General features: G+C 39.3%; 1 protein-coding gene across 1 annotated transcript in view; it reads left to right on the top strand.

The window, feature by feature from the left end:
* LOC102038559 (potassium voltage-gated channel subfamily KQT member 1-like) overlaps positions 1-17,318 on the top strand; it is a 410,492-nt gene that overhangs the window by 30,218 nt on the left and 362,956 nt on the right. Inside the window, exons 5-10 of the mRNA XM_005421085.2 lie at positions 1,037-1,133; positions 6,228-6,368; positions 12,461-12,571; positions 12,871-12,966; positions 13,746-13,874; positions 15,548-15,710. Coding sequence (XP_005421142.1) covers positions 1,037-1,133; positions 6,228-6,368; positions 12,461-12,571; positions 12,871-12,966; positions 13,746-13,874; positions 15,548-15,710 — 737 coding nt within the window. The remainder of the gene's footprint in view (positions 1-1,036; positions 1,134-6,227; positions 6,369-12,460; positions 12,572-12,870; positions 12,967-13,745; positions 13,875-15,547; positions 15,711-17,318) is intronic.

Below are 17,318 nucleotides of genomic sequence, written 5' to 3'. Positions count from 1 at the left end.
AGGAATATCAACTCCTACAGGAAAAGAGGAAGGTGCTTGTGGAAATTCCAAGGGTTTTTTTAAATTTAACTAGAAGCATAGGAAGGACTTCAGTGAAAGTCCTTCCTATGTGTTTATATGGGAGCCCAGTGGGTTTTGGGCTCAGTGAAGCCTTTCCCAGTGCTGAGTCCATAGTCACTGTCCTACACCTCAGAATGCTTTCTGAACCTTAACTCACATCCCTGCAGTGTTATCATTGCTCCACAGCAGGGTCAGGCAAGTCTGAATTAAAAACCAAAACCTATATCCACAAAAAAAATCTTGAAGATTGCCAAAAAGAGCCAAAAAAACTTCTTGTCAAAAATTTTTCAGGTAGATAAATTCAGTGTTCATCCTTTCCTGCTTTTCACTGGTTTGTTTCAGAGATAAGACAGTAAGATAACTGTAGGCAAACAAAATTCATTGTCAAAAGAGCAACTAAATGAAATATTTCCATGGAATAAAATTGTGCTGAAGAACCATATTGATAATTACTTTTATTTAGTTGAAAATATTTAGAGCTTATGATTGATTTAGTTATTCTCCTAAAACACATAGGACTCTATCTATTTCCAGTGATATCAGATATATTTCAATAACTCACACAACAAGGATTTCAGTAATGCCATGTTTGATTCATATTTTGCTTTTGGCAAATAGAGAAAAAGGTTTGCTAACATTTATGTTAGCAAAACTTGAAGTTTTCCTTGGAAAGAAGGCATTTAAAGTTTGGAATCATAGAAATTATATCAGGTTTCCCCTGATTTGGTTTGTTTTCCCATTAAATAATTGTTTTTGTAGTCAACATTTCTGAATAAATTTGACTATAATGAAATGTGATCTAAACACAGAGATGCCTCAAGCCTGTGATGCCTCCCCAGGCAGAAGCAGTGCTATCACAGTTCTTGAGCATAGCAGTGTGTGAGTGGACATAATCAGTTGGAGGATAAGGCAGTATTGTCCTCAGGCATTTTTATGTGTTTATTGCATTTATTTTAATGCTTCACTTTCCTTACAGGGGGATTCGCTTTCTCCAGATCCTTCGGATGCTCCACGTTGACCGCCAGGGAGGCACCTGGAGACTCCTGGGGTCAGTGGTCTTCATCCATCGACAGGTACTCAGCCTTTAAACATTCCCTAAAATTCATTGGCTTCAGTGAATTCTCTCTGTGGGCTTCAAATAATGGTCTGGTGTCTTGGTTTGAAAAGACAGGTGTCTGCTAAGGAAGGCAGGAGCCTCTCTTGAAATGGAAAATGTAAACCCCATCCCTTCTGAATTATTGTAATTTTGAGATTAAGGGGCTGTCAGGCAGAGATATGGGAATAGGAATAACAGTTCTTTACTAGGACAATTAAAATACAAATGCAGCAGTACAAACAAACAAAAAAAAAAAACACTGACAGAGTCAAAATAGGCCCTGACACCCTGTTGGTCAGGGTGTTGGTAGAAGTCCCATTAAATGGTGGGGCCAGTCCTCCTGCAGTGCCAGGTGTGGTTCTGTTGGAGCAGGGATCCTGTAGAAGGGTGGAGTTTTCCTCTGAAGTTCCTGTGGTGGTGTAGATGGGTTTGGTCTTCCTCAGGGAATCCAATGGGGAAAAAAAGCTGCTCCTCTGGGAATCTAGCGGGAAAAGACTGTCTCTGGTGTTCCAAATCTCAGATTCTATCCAGGTAGAAATGCTTGGCTCCTCCCCCTGGGTGGAGCTTCTCCCAATGGGATGATGTAATTTTATCACTCATGCAGTGACACTCAATAGCCCATTAACAGAAGATATTTCCCTGAGGGAGGATTGGTTTCTGGAAGAGATAAAGAAAACTGCCCAATTAACAGAAGATAACTGCCCCACCTCTAACAGATGGCAAATAGAATACACACAAATCTTACAACCCAGGACAGCTGGTAACATAAATGAGATGTTACATTGCAAGAGAAAAAAATACTTTGAAAGTCCATCGTATGTTCCGTCCTCCTTTTAAAATGGGAAGGTATTTTTGCTATTCAGGGTAGTGGCTAACAGGGTGTAAACACCAGGGTTTGGGTTTATTAATTAGCTGTTGTACTCTTTGATGTTATCCCTCAATGTAATTTCTTAAATGCAGTTTTTTGGGCTGCCTTTCATATTGGAAGTACTCTCCACTATTTCTGCAGAAGGTGTATTCCTAGCTTGGTTTTCCTGGGGAAAACCAAACACTAATGGGAAAGCCTTGCTAGAAGAAGTCTATTATTTAAATATTTCTGTTGTGTTCACCTTGAGCACAAAGTTTTCTAATTCATTGTGTAAATTAAAAAAAAATGAATTGTGTTATGATGCTGTGTAAGAAAAGTTACTTTTTCAAGGGTGTGGTCACAGAGGGAAACCTGGCTAAAATAGGTGCATGTCTGTTAAAGCTTTGAAATAATTTTTTCTGTGTGAAAGCTCATTAAGCGGGAAGAGTTTAAAAGTTTTTCTGCAGATTTAAAAATATTTCTAATTGAAGGCTTCTTTTTGAGTCTTCATGGAATCTCTTTATGATTAGCTTCATTAATAGAATGGAAAATTATATCATTAGCCTTGAAGTCCTGCATCTCATGCCACTCTGTGGAGGGATAATACTCTGCTATTAATCTCCACATCCCACTTGTTAGGGTGGTTAACTTGTTTTTATGAGTGTAGATTTGTTCTCCACATACTGACAAACAGTTACAAATTTCCACGCAGACATTTTTAAATTTTCTATTTGGAAAACTGTTTTTCTGGGACAGAGAATGTGCTGCACTTAATCCAAGCCAATAATTTAATACTAAAAGTAAATTTTCTTCCTTTTATTTTTTTTCCCCCAGTACAGTAGGAACTTTTATGTCACGATGGCTGTGCAGAAGTGATGCACACCAAAGTGCTATGGGATAAAGCCTCCTTTTATACTGTACAACAGGATGACTTTTAATGCTCCAAGTCTGTGTGGTCTCCATTTATTATGCTTGCATTGCCTGGGTATCTTGCTAGGGCAGAGCTGATATCCAAATAACTTGATATCCAAAAAAATGTTTGGGAACATTTTTTTCCTGTGGGTGTTCAGAGTTTTAGTCAAGAATCAGGAAATACTCTCTCCAAAATACAACACTTGTGTGTCACAAGCATAAGAAAGTTCAATGGTTTAAAAGGGAAAAAAAATTCTTGGAAAATAAATTTATGAGTAAACGCACCTGAAGTTTTGCTTATCCAAAGAAGTGATTATGGTGATAAATAAAACTCCACAGATCTGTAGTACTTATCCAAGCAGATCACCCACTAACACATTAAGAAAAAAAAATACCAAGCACACAGTTCTGTATTGACATTGGACAAGTGTAGCTGAAACCCTAACACGGTACCAAATGGAAGGAAAAATGGAACCTTTATTCCTGTCCAGTCTCTGAAAGAAATTTTTGTTTAAAAATAATAAAAAAAAAACAAAACCAAAACAAAAACACCTCAGCTGCTTTTTCTTCACAGGCAGAGTACAAAGTCCTCATCTATTTTTGGTGTTTTTTGCGTTCAATACTCTTTCAGAAAACATGAGCCCCTAAACCCTTAAGCAATGTGAGAAAATGAATTCACATCTTGGTGCCCTGTGAAAATAGCAAGCGCTTGTACCTCCCTGGGCCCTGAAGAGCTTAGTGAAGTTGTCACCAACCATTTCCACGTGTTTTGGAATTTTACATATAGCTCAATTAGCTCACTCAGGCCCAGTTTGTCTAGGATGCTCTTCTATTTTCAGCAGGTTGAGCTTATTTACCAGCATTTCTTGCCAAAGGCAACAAAACGCGAGTCAATACCACACGTGGTGGTGGAAAGCCATGGAGAAATGGCTGAGGCTTGCTGAAAAGCCAAGTTAGCCACTCTAGCTCCAGCTTGTGAGCCTCTAGGTTGGTTTTCCTCCTTCCTCACCTTGCTTTGTGAGGTCTTCCACTGCTCTCAGGACAGGAGGGATTCTCATATTTTTTTCCAAGTGTTGACGTTTGTATTGTGTGGTCCTTATTTTAACTGAAAACAGAGATATAGCTGAGTTTAAAAAATGTGCTGACTCAACTCTCTCAGTATTCAAATTTACCTTTGTGCATTTCTTGTTCTTACTGTTTCCCGTGTGTGTGAATCTGAAAGTCCCTGCTGCAAAGAAACATTTGTTTTAGGCAGCACTCCTTTTTCTTAAGCTCTTAGCTAATAAAACCCACATAAATATGTAATTTTAAGGCCTGATGCCTGCAGAATACCCTTTGTTTTGTGATCATGTCTCATGAAGTATGTGTTACTTAAAAAGCTTCTGACTCTCCCTTAAATGAAGTATGCATGACATTGCTGCCATTGTTCTTCATAATGAAAGAGTCTCTCTATACACGTGGAACATGGACTGGTGACATTTAGAGTAAGTCCAAGGCAGTTGCATTTTCATCTGGCCTTTATTTAAAAAGAATTCTGTCTTCAGATGAATAGTACTGGAGCTGAGAGGTGCCAGTGGTGAAATAAACTCAGTAGTTCTGTTGATATTTCAGCCACTTTGGAAGGATTTCATAAGACTCTGCTATTTTCCTGCCTGCTTCCCAAAAAACGAGTACTTAAACCAGAATTATTCCAATAATCAGCTATAGTCAATTGTCTGTGTTAATAGAAGAAGCTTTAAAAAGCAAGTCGTATCTACAAGTACACAGTGCTCCATTATCATGAGATAAAGGTGAGAAAATAAAGAAAACCAGCAGAGAAACTACTGAAACCCCAGGGTTTATTTCCTTTTTCAGCTGCCTTGTTTAGCAAACAGGCCTGCAAAAAGTTAAGGCTTAAATTAAAAGACTTGGCCATGAGCAAGATGAAATGCTATCAAAATTCATTATTTAGGTCATCATTAAATGATTAGAGGAAAAGCACCCATTTTTCTTTGTGCCAAGACTACTTAAAGGTTTCCTGAACCCAGATTTTAATTAGTGCTGTAGGGGAAGGAAGAATATTTATATTTCCTGGTGCTGAATGTTGGTACTTGATACGGGGGCTACCTTTGCCCAGAAAGCTCTTACAGGGAAATTAAAACAAAGAAAGAAAAAAGAAAATCTGAGGGAAATTTGATGATAAAATGGAACCTTCCCTTACTAACAGCTTAAGAAACATGGGTAGAATATTACAGAAAACCTGTGAAAATCTGACATACTTTAAAAGCAGGGGCAATCCTTCCTAGTCAGGTTTTAATTTTAAATGTACCATATGGCAGTATTTTAATTCCCTTATTGGCTGGGACACAAGGAGAGAGAAATGACTGTCAAGAACTTAAGATGCCACTGAAGATGTAGCACCACATTGTTTCCTGATAAAGATGGCCAAATTTGTGCAAAGAAAATAAAGGAATGATGCATGTCAGCTTTATGTAATCAGAATGAGCTGTTTTCCCTTATAACTAGGTATTGGATTTTCCTGAGGGACAGGTGGATATCTCATTTAGCACTGCTTTTAAAAGCTTTATGTGGTTTTCCTTCAGTGACACCACACATTTTGGCTTGTTGAAGTGCACAAGCACTTTCTTTTTTTTTCCTGAAGACTGTGAGAATCCTGTATCTAAGTCACAGCAGGTCTGACACAACTCTCCGGCCCAAAAATCTTTAGAGAAAATGGTATATTCACAAGGACTGCAACATACCCCCACAGAAGTCTGCCCTAGCCTTGTTCTTCATGAAAACAAGACATCTACCTAGCATATTTTATCTTCAGATTTTATTTTAACATGAAACTGTTGAGGATCACTATCCAGTCTTAAGCAGTCTAAACATCAGATACACAGGTTCACTGCTCAGGCATGGCCATAATCACAAGACATGGCTGCTGTTTCTCAGTATACTCTTCAGAAAGGGCATTTCTAAAGCTGCTTTGCTACTTTTAAAATGTTTAGACAGTTAGTATTTTGAGTAGACACTTAAATGAAATTATTACCATTCCATAATTAGGATGGATGTCCCACTCTACATTTAGCTGCCCCAAGGATCAAGCCCATAATGATGGCTTTTTGAACTATTTAGCCTGGTATGAATATATTCTAAGTCAATGTTTTAGCTGTTTTACTAGAGGCAAATGTCAAACCTGAAATATGACATATTAATTTTTCTACTGTGATGCAAAAACCCCACAGATATTTGCAATGTTTTACAATGATGTATATACATATGTATATAGGATGGAAACCTCAAATACTTGTTTGTTTTCTCTTTTAATAGGAACTCATCACCACGCTGTACATTGGATTCTTGGGATTAATTTTTTCATCCTACTTTGTTTATCTTGCTGAGAAGGATGCAGTTGATGAGGATGGAAAGACAGGTTTCTCCAGCTATGCTGATGCCCTTTGGTGGGGTGTGGTAAGTCCTCACCAACAAAATGTGTGTGCAAACAGGGCCCAAGGTTTTCTGTTCAAGCTGTGATCTTTTCAGAAAAACCTGGCATTTCTTTTTTTGCAAAATGTATTTCCGTAAGGAAGCTTGACAACCTCCTCTGAGGGATACAAGCAAGAATATAAGAAATACAATTAAATTATAGGGGTATTAAATTTTATTGTGAAAGCAGGTTAGCAAGTTCTTAGCAAAGGACACCGAATGCTTACAGATCTGAAAAGTAAAAATAATCTCAAAAAGTAAACACATCTCAAAAAAAGTAAAAATCCCCTTCAAAATCTATATCACTTCCTTTAAGCTCTGCTTAGTTATCTCAAAAGGTGCACAACTTAAAAACCTGTTCTATATGTGAAGGTTGCGTTAATGACCCTATTTTTTTTTTATCTTTTTGTATAAAACTCACTCTTTCAGTAATAATTCAGACTTTGATGCAGGTTATAGGTTCCTGTTTTTTGGTTTTTATCTTTAACGTAGGTGGGGGGATAGAATGTAAGAGAATAGAGATAGTGCAGAAGGCAATCTCACCCCTGAGGAGTTGCAGCTGCGCTGATTACCAAAGATTAAGAACAGGCCTGCCCTTAATAGGCCACAGCTGTGTCCAATAAGGATCAGTGCTATAGAAGAGTGGGTTAGTGGGGAGAAAGGAGAGTTGAAGTTTGTTGGCTGTGTTGTGAAGAAGAAGTTGTCAGTGCTATAAGGAGCTGCCCGTGAAAAATCACCAAGAAGGTACGGAACTTTTGCAATAAGATGACAACGAACTTAGATGCTGCAAAAGTCTCTACTTCGATGAACTACACAGAATTAGACTATATTACATGTAGCCTGAGTCACCACTCTTTAAGTGGTTCACTATGAAAATGTTTTAAATATTCATTTCCTGTCACTAGGCGATCCAGTATTTATTTAATCTGCAGAGTATCACCTATGACTGTGCTAAAAAGTATACACCCAGAAGAATCAAGTGAAAAAAGAAAAAGCCACTCAATGGCCAGATGGACCTGATAATCTAAGGTGCTGGAAAGCAATGAAACCATGAACCACCCATAGACCTTTCACTTGTTAAAGTCCTCAGTGGATGTGGGATAAAATTTTAAGTCTATGAAACCTCATGGTTATAGCTGTGAAGCAACCTGTAGCTGGTGGAGGGCAATGAGTGTCACAGAAGTAGAGCTAGTGCTGCATTTTAAAAGAAAAACAATCAGGGTATAATTGAAAGATACCCCATGCCAGATTTACAAGAACAAACCAGTACTCTTATTCTCACTTATTCTTACGTTATTTGAGCAGTTCACCTCAAACACCAGTGGATCACTTTTAGCATCCGGTTTTATCCATGCATATTCATGCACAAGTAATTTCTGTGTGTGATAAAAATTCCATGTGGGCCCAATGTACTCTTCCTACATTTCCTTGTTTCTTTTTTTTATAGAAGTTTATTTTTTTATTCTAGTTTTCCAGAGTTGCTTCATTAGTTGAATTGAATATTTAGGTATGAATTGGAAATACTTCTAATCACTATAAGCTATTGCAATGATATGAGTAAAGAGTAAACAAAATTAAGGTTAAAAAAGTCAGAGTGTGTTTCTACAACAGTATTTTGGACTTTGGGAATTTCAAAGGAGTTATGAAGACCATCAGTGCACAGTATCTTGAGCTAGATGACTTGGGATCTGTGTTTCCAAGCGTGTGCATGGGAGATGCAAAGTGTTCAGTGGGTTTTGTTATTTTCCAAAACTTCACTTGCTTTGTGTAGCAGCAAGATAAAATCAGCTCCTCTTTCTCTGGCCATGTGAGGAACACTGTTCAAATTGTTGTTCAAGCTTTTCAGGCATCTAGGCCTCCTCAGCATTCAGTGAGTCACGGTGCAGGTGCAATTCACAGCTGGGAACAGGAACAAAGGACAAAGTGAATCAGTGTCTTTTTCTTTTCAAATCTCCTGGAACATAGAAACACAGATGTGGAGTTACTAGGGAGTGAAATTTGATTTTTGCTTTTACCTTTCAAAACTGAGCCATTGGAAAAAAAAACCAACTTGGTACCAAGTATTTGAAAGTCTTATGCGGCTGACAAAAACCACAGAGTATATTAGGGGGAACATTTTGCTTTGAGGAGAAAGTGCAAGCTTGCTGAACTTGATACAAACGACCTGAAAGGTTTAAATACAGGGAAAAGAGAAAATAAAGAATGAATGAGAGTTGGAATTAATTGCTAATTACATTCACCTGCTTCAGTTAAAGGCAAGGTTTTTTCCTCCTAGATTTGGCAGACAAACAGGTCAAACTCCAAAGACATATCAAAGGCTTGTGTTTCACATGAAGCCATTCTTAGCAGTTGTAGCATGTAGGGCACATGTAAAAGCACTTCCAACAGCATGGTCAGCCTGCCAGAATTGCAACCCATGTCATAGCAGTTGCCCTGTCCCTTTTGGGTATTTTTCCCTTGAGGAAAGAAGAGCACATAGGAGGCTTCTCTTCTGCTGGCCCCCCCTGCTTATTTTTCCCTTGAGGAAAGAAGAGCACAGAAGAAGGAGGCTTCTCTTCTGCTGGCCCTTCCTGCTGGCCTCTTGCTGCTGGTAATGCTTATTTGCCTTGCTGCAAGCTCAGCTATTCTGTACCACTGGACTGGAGTTGAATACTTGCTCCAGTGAATTGGTGTTAACTGGCACAGGTACTTGGGATCAACTGCTCAGAATTTCCAGCAGTAAATTTCCATGCCAGAGGTAGCAGTTGGAATCCCTTTATATTTAGTATGGTTTTTTGAGGTGTGCAGTTCTGACTCCTCACACCTGAGGACACCTGCCTGTCTTTAAGCATCTGAGCAGCTCTGTTGACTTCTACTAAATCAGAGTTCTTCCCTTTTTGAGGTATACATGTGTGTGTTCAGAGCCTGTGTGCACAGCTGGAATGTGCCATCATAAATCCCTGTTACAAGAGGTGTCATTTTCCAGAGCCCAACATTCTCTGCTCAGAAATACTGATAACTTTGGGATGTACGAGTAGAAAAAAAAAATTCTGCTGTGATTAAGAAAGCCAGAGAATTACATTATTTATAATCCTTTCCATGTATTCCATCTGCTAATTAAATTACCAACAAGGAACCCTCTTAAAGTAGCCAGGGAAAAACTTCCTGAGACATGTTCAGGCACCTGCAGGAGTCTACCAGCCAAGTGCCTGCTGTGGAGGTGGAAAATTCATCTTTTCTGTGGTTACAGCTTTCATACTGTCTTCCACAGTAAAATTAAGGCAGCTCAGCATTACTGCAGTTTGGTTTTAAGTCCTGGCTGCTGGAGAATTTAGTGAAAAAGCCAACCAAAAACACCGCAGAAAAACCAAGCCACCCCCAAAAAACCAAGAAGCTTTTCATAAGAAAAAAGAGGGGAAAAGAAAGGGAAAACCACTGACTTTGAAGGGTCATCTGGGTACACTGAGGAGCTGAAGTGCTGTTTAAGAACTTCAGCTCCTCAGTGCCCAAAAACACATGGTGCATTTCAAAGTTGAATTTTAGGGGGTCTTATTTAATTTTGGGGACTGGCAAACTCATTGTCCTGCTGGTAGCACACAGTACCTGAGTCACTTAACCAGCCACATTAAATCTGGACAAACACCTAGCAAGGCAGAGCTGCTGAGAGTAGTTTGCAGTTCAAAAGAACAACATTCATTCAAGGGTATAGCTACTACAAAGTGGTCTTCATCAAGTGGAGAATTCATGATGAATAAACACTGATATAACAATTTTTTGGAACTTAGAAAAACTAAGTTTGGTAGTAGTTGCTAATTTTTTCCCTGCAAATCTTTCTTCCAGCTCTGAGAGTAGGAGGAAACATATTCTTCCCATGCCTTTATTGCTTGATAGTTTCTTCTGAGAAGACTATTTTTGCATAACATCTAAGCATTTGTCAGCAAATTTTTCCATAAAAGGCAGCCTCTTTATAGTCAGTGTAAATTTACATATTCTTTTAAGTCTGTTTTGGCTGTATTTGTGCTACCATTCAAGGCAAAGTGAAGGGAGGGGGACTAGGTTTGGGGCTGGTACATCCAAATAAAAGTACATTTTTTCTATTTACAGCTCTCCCCAGTGGTTAGTGTTGATGACAGAACTCTTCTGTTCCTCACTAGCCTTTTCACTTCTCAGGGATCCAAGCCATGTTTCTCACACCATTTTATGGTGGCATCAGAGCTCTGAGGATGCCAAAAACCCAACACCCCCATGGCCCAGGGTCTCTGTTTTAGACCATGGTCTCTGAGTCTTGTCCTGCTGTGACCACGGTGCTGAGGCCCCTGTCAGGTGGGATTCCTATGGCTTGCTGTGGGTTTCAGCTTTGGGATCAGCTGATTATCCCCTTCCATTAGGCAGGGGCTCCTTGTTACATGACAAACCTTTCTGATGGACCAGCCACCACCTGGACCCTCTTTTCCTCTTGCACCAGGTCCTTCCTAACCTCTGGCTCATGATGAATTCTCTTTTATCCTGCTGGGGCTCTTCAGGAATAGCCCCAAACCTCTGTCCCACTCAGGTCCTCGTGCCTCTGGGCTTTTCAGGGCTGGCTCATCACCTCTGCAACGAGTCTGTGTAGAGCCAAGTCCCTACAGGTCCCAGACCTGAGGGCACTAATTGACCTAATGACCCTGACCAGCATGACCCCACTGGTGGTGCTCTTATTATATAGACATGTTATAATACATATATTACATGCCCATGCTATAATACACATGTTATATAGCCATGCTATAATGCAAATATTACATGGCCATGCTATAAATCACTTATTACATGGCTGTGCTATAGTGCACTTATTACACAGTCATGTTATAATGCATATACTACATGGGCATGCTATAACTCACTTATTACATGCCCATGCTATATTGCACTTATTGCATGGCCATGCTATAATGCACTTATTACATGGCCATGCTATAAATCACTTTCTTACATGGCTCTGCTATAGTGCACTTATTACACAGTCATGTTATAATGCATATATTACATGGCCATGTTATATTGCACTTATTACATGCCCATGCTATAATGCATATACAACATGGTCATGCTATAACTCACTTATTACATGCCCATGCTATACTGCACTTATTGCATGGCCATACTATAATGCATATATTACATGGCCATGCTATATTGCACTTATTGCATGGCCATGCTATATTGCACTTATTACATGGCCATGCTATGATACATATATTATATAGCCATGCTATAATGCACTTGTTATATAGCTAGTCTATAATGCATTTATTATATATCTAGGCTATAATGCAGATATTATATATAATCTATAATGCATATATTATCTATAATGTATAATGCATATATTATATTATATATCATATATAATGCGTATACTATACATAATTTTATATGTAATATATATATGCTTTCTTAAGCTGTGTTATATTACACTAATACTATACTATAATAAAGAGATGCTATACTAAAGAGATACTAAAGAAAAACCTGTGACTGTCTCCAGACAGTCAGGACACAGCTTTGACCTAATTGTTCAATCAATCCAAACAACAATCAACAGAGTCCAATTAACGAATCCCTTTTGGTAAACAGTCTCCATAACACATTCCACATGTGCTGAACAATAGGAGCATCAAGTAGAGATAAGAATTGTTTTCTCTTCTTCTCTGGACTTCTCTCTGCCCTCCCCAGGAAAAATCCTGGGACAGAGAATTGTGTCTCTCTCTGTTCAGAGAAAGTGAATACCACAGCCAGGTCCTGTGTTTGTGGGGGAGGAGGAAGGCTAAGCACAGGCCTCAGCTGTGTTCAGGTCTAGCTCTGCTGGCAGGCTGACTTTGGGAGATAACACATCCTGGAATGGTTTTGTGTTCTTCCTCTTGCTGTGAGGATTCAGTTGGGAGGGGTTAGTTCTGTCCTTTTTCACTCCTCTCAGCACAGTTTCCTTATTGCCAAATCCACATGCTTGGTTCACACCTGTCTCCTGATACTTCATAATTGCTTTCCCCTTCCATTCTTTTTTTCTCATGCTTTTTGGAGGGAAAAAGCACTAAAACAAATGTTTCTTCCTGGTGTAGGTAACAGTCACAACCATTGGCTATGGAGACAAAGTTCCCCAGACATGGATTGGGAAGACAATAGCTTCCTGCTTCTCAGTGTTTGCCATCTCCTTCTTTGCCCTGCCAGCTGTAAGTGGAACTTGAATCTCTTCATTACAGGTTTGTGCACCTCTGTGAATGCCTCTGGCTCCTGTAACCTGTGGATCACAGCAATAAACATGTGCTGTTTATTGAAGCTACACAATTCTGCTGTTGATCTGCTAAATTTCAGATTTGTTGGAATAAATAGAGCTCTGACAGTGTAGACATTTGAAAATTCATTTTATAAAGTCTTTTATTAAATGTCTGTTTATTCCTGGTGTGAAGTACTTTATTTAGGTATGTGAAGCTATATGTATGCCTGAATAGTAATTTTGTTATTTTGCTAGGGTATTCTGGGGTCTGGTTTTGCCCTGAAAGTACAGCAGAAGCAACGTCAGAAGCATTTCAATAGACAAATCCCAGCTGCAGCTTCCCTAATTCAGGTAAGGCCACAACAGTAACATACTAAAATACCTCAGAGTTTATTGGAGAAGGGAGTATGGCCTGGAAGTTCAAGTACTGAGAATCACCATTTCTAAACCTATTATAGATCTATAACTTGTGTTTAGCCACTTTGTAGTTGTGATCCATGCCAGTAAATAGAGAAATTAGATCATTGCCTCTCCCTTTCTGGAAGCTGTGCTATACCTGATATTGACAGGCATAATGACACTAACTGGATGTAGTGAGTATATGTAGTGAAATACTAAAAGCATAATAAAAATCTTCATTATAATATTTAATTCATAACTTCCTTTTCATGTTCTTTTAGGGCTTGTGCATCTGCCAAATCCTGATGTGATGAATGTACAAATACATTAAAAAAACACACCTGTTTTTAGAAAAATCTCCCAGCATAACATTCCATATGATAATGTAAAGAATGAAGTGGCAGAGTGCACAAACATTCATTGTGGCACAGCGCAGAAAAAAGAAAACCCAGCATTCAGTGGGGGATTCACTTTTATGGGGGTTGAGTTTGATTTACTCGGGGTTCTTTTTGCTGTGGGTAGAGTTTGATCCCAGCTCATGGTGGGGAGCACACTGAATATCTCTGTGTGATACATGTCCTGGTACAAATTGCATCCACCATGGTTATACTTTATCAGGAGTGGTGTTTGCCTGAACTGAGGGCTTTGTTGTCAGTTGAATTGCTGCAAAATTTGCCGTGCAGGATCCCAGTGACTGCTCCTGCACTGAGGCTCTTTGGGTTCCTTTACAGACCCTGTGGCGCTGCTATGCAGCAGAGAAATCCTGCACCTCCACAGCCACCTGGAAGATCTATGTGACAGCTCCCGTGCAAAATCCCAAAAAGTCTCCAGCGCCATCTAGTCCCGGCCTGAGAAAGCAGGTGACAGCACTGGCAGGGCTGGCTCTCTGCTTGCTTTTCATTTGAAATTATAATTCACTTGCCAAAAACCTTGTGAAGGGCTTGAGCGGTTTGGACACCTGAAATATGTTTATTTTCCCCCTGCCGCGACCCAATTAGTTTTGTTTTACTTAAAATATTCTTGAGGAAATATTATATTCTAACTGAATTTGCCTTGTTGGTCAGACAGGTACCAACTCTCCATTGTTTTATCCCCTTTGGAGTCTCCTACTTTCTCAAAGCACAAGGTGCCACTTTCCCATTCTGCATTCATTTTTCGAGGTAGTTCATACCAGAAGAAGGAGCAAGCCAGTTTAAAAATTTATTGTCAGGCTTAACAGCAGCTACTCTTCTCTGAAGTACTCCATGCTGCTTTTATTTCTTTAGAAATTAGGGCAGATTCCCGGGCTGTGAGTGCAGGAAAGCAGAACAGTGTTTGCCTGCAAAGGTGAAATTGCCAACACCCAGGTCTGTGCTGTCATTGCCAAGCTTGCCAGAAGGGCAGAGTCTGCAGCAGGTCCAGCTCAGGGACCCAGCCTTTTCCAAAGGATGCTCAAGGCCTGCCTTAGGGCAGTGGCATCCCACTGGAGCCTGTTTCCCAGGGAAGAAGGGCTGTGCAATTCCCCCTGGCACATGGAGGAAGCTGAAGCAGCCTGATCTGTGTGCATGTCTGTGTTTTGGGTAGCGTGACCTTGTTTAGTCACAGCTAGAGGCAGGAAAAACAGGAGGAAAGGGGTAAAGCAGAAGTAAGACTCCTGTGTGTGTTGCTGAACAGCAAGCAATCCTTGGCTGGAAAGATGGGAAAAACATATTTTCCCTCTGTTTTCTCTAGTGTTTTCTCTAATATAATATTTGTCTGAACCTCCCTGTGCCCTGTGGGCCCTCATTTAAGAACATGGTAATGGTTCTTTCACCTCTTACCAAAGGACCCTCATTTCTTGTTCTTTCTTGGTCTGTGACTTCCTATTTTAAGGTCTCAAACACATACTGATCATTTTGTGTATGTTGTAGCATTTTTTTCTCCAGAGGATTCCCAATTTGTTTTCATGCTATAAGAGCCTGTAATCTTTGCTTTTAGAAGAATTTTGATACATGTCACTGTATCCACTGTCCACACCAAATACTTATTTCTACCATTTTCCCCCTATGTAATTTTGAATGTGCATTTGTTTAACTGCTGCAGAGCTGAGCAGAAGAAGGAATTCCAAAAGTCTGTATGTAGACCATAAAGTGCCTAATTTAGCCCTTTTTGGCAAAAGGTGAAGTTTTCTTTAGTTGAATATGCTGCGCAGGGCCTAGTTCATAGTTCAAGGTCTAGGGTTATGTTGCATTTAAACTTTAGAAAGCTATTCCTGACAAGGTAATATATGCAGAAGTCATTAGAATTTTCTATGCCTTGAGTTTTGGTCCCAATTTGAGAAATTTTACTAACAGCCTGATTTTTCACAATGTTCTAATTGCCTTCTGAGAATAATTCAGAATCAGACACTTTAAAACCATAAACAAAGGTTGCAGCCCTTTCACTGAATTTCAGTTTCATCCTTTAAATAAAAATCATTTGACCTCAAGTGAATTCACTGTACAGTGAAGCTCACATGTGCACTTGTCTGTGTTCCATAGCATCTTCTGAGACCATTCCATTCCTCCTCTCACAGGCCAGAAGATACAGAAGAAAAGGGAAGCTGGGCTGTGGGAATGGCTCTGCACCTGTAATAAACCCGGGAGAAAATTCCTTGTCTGTTCCCCAGATCACTTATGATCACATTGATGAGCAAGAGGACAAAAAAGATGTGTCCTTCTACATCGGTGAGCCCAAAGGTAACTTATTTGTGCTCAGTTTATCATTTTTCAAGAGACAAACTTACAAAGTGTTGATGTGATGAAGGAAAAAGTTCTATGAAAAAACAATTCTAAGCTAATCAGTAAATCAAAATGCCTTCAACCAAGGATGGTTGCATAACAAAAATAGGGAGACAGGAATGAAAGGAAGTCTTTGATTCATATGGTGTGAATATCAAAAGAGCTTTCATTGTTCACCATCAATTAGGATGCTGGATTCATTGTTCATTCTTCTTTTTTGAATTATTTCAGAGGTGGATTGAAAGCTTCCTCAGGTCTATCTCACCTTTTAACTTTACCTCCTTCTGAAAGAAGGAAAGACAAACAAGGAAAAATATTTCTTCTTTTTTTACAGCCCCCTCTTAAACATTGTGCAAACACATTGTGATAAGAAAAAAACAACTATTTATATGCCCACATCACCTAAGAGGTTTTGATAAGTGGGTTTTTTTTATCTTGCTTAATTTAAAGTATTGTGTGTTTATATAAGCAATGGTTATATTTCAACATGGAAGCTGTCTGAATTTCACTGCTTAGTTAACATACTTGCTTTGTCTGTAAAATCCTTTCTTTAAAATTAAGTTTGTAATGGAAATATGAATGTTATAATGTGAAATATAAAAATGGTATTGTTTACTATAAAAGAAGTTTTTCTGGAAAGCTGATTTTCCCCTTTTGAATTGATTTTCTTTGTCTGATGGGGTTGGGACTCTGTTCTGGATCTGCTACATCTTGAACTCGTAACCTGAGTTCTGTTCCATACCCAGAGGCACTTCCAGTGCTTTTAGGGTTCTGAGAGAGGGCATGAAGTGTGTGATATTTATAACTGAAGTTTCTGCTTTAACTCCACATCTAATAACAGAACATTGTCTTCATTCTCAGCATGTTTATTGGGCTGGAGCAGCTTCCCTTGCTGACCAGATTTTTCTGAGTGTATTTTCGGTGTTGTGATGTGATGGATGGAAGCAGCAAAGTGTTGAGCTGCTGGTAACAGGCTTGGAGGCCACTGAGATGTTGGGGACTCTGCTGGCTGTGCTCAGCTCTGCCAGTGTTGGTTCACTAAAGCTTTGTTCTCTCAATGGTCATAATCAATCTGAGCAAAGCTCTGTGTCATAGGAAGGAGAGTGATGAGATAAGCCTGAATCTGTTTCTGCCTGACAGGAAAATGAAAGCATTTTCCCCACTTTTTCTGAAAATGTTTTCTTCTAGTACTTTCATTCTAGCTGGTTGAACTTATTCTGAGAGACAGCCATGCATATTATTCCCTTACCAATTAAACTTTGTCTATTTTTGGTTTTCTTTCACCTTTTGCCTTAGCCAGTGTCAGGGTTAAATCACACTCAATTTGATTTTCCTGATTCATTCGTTCTGTTGCAAAGCTTCCAGGAATGTAGCTGGCGAACTCAATCTCTCAATTGACTGAACATTCTTGACACCTCTCAAAAGTTTAAGCCTGATTTCTCTCAGTGAATTTCTCCTTGCCAGAATTAATAGGCTTCTATTCCTGAGGAGTGGAAGTACTAGGCTCCAAGCCTGTAAATGGGGCTTTTTTTCCTGTCAAAAATGCTGAAAGTAGAAAAGGCAGAG

This window comes from Geospiza fortis, unplaced genomic scaffold, assembly GCF_000277835.1.
Source record: "Geospiza fortis unplaced genomic scaffold, GeoFor_1.0 scaffold10, whole genome shotgun sequence".
Lineage (NCBI taxonomy): Eukaryota > Metazoa > Chordata > Aves > Passeriformes > Thraupidae > Geospiza > Geospiza fortis.
This window is presented reverse-complemented; position numbering and strand designations above follow the sequence as displayed.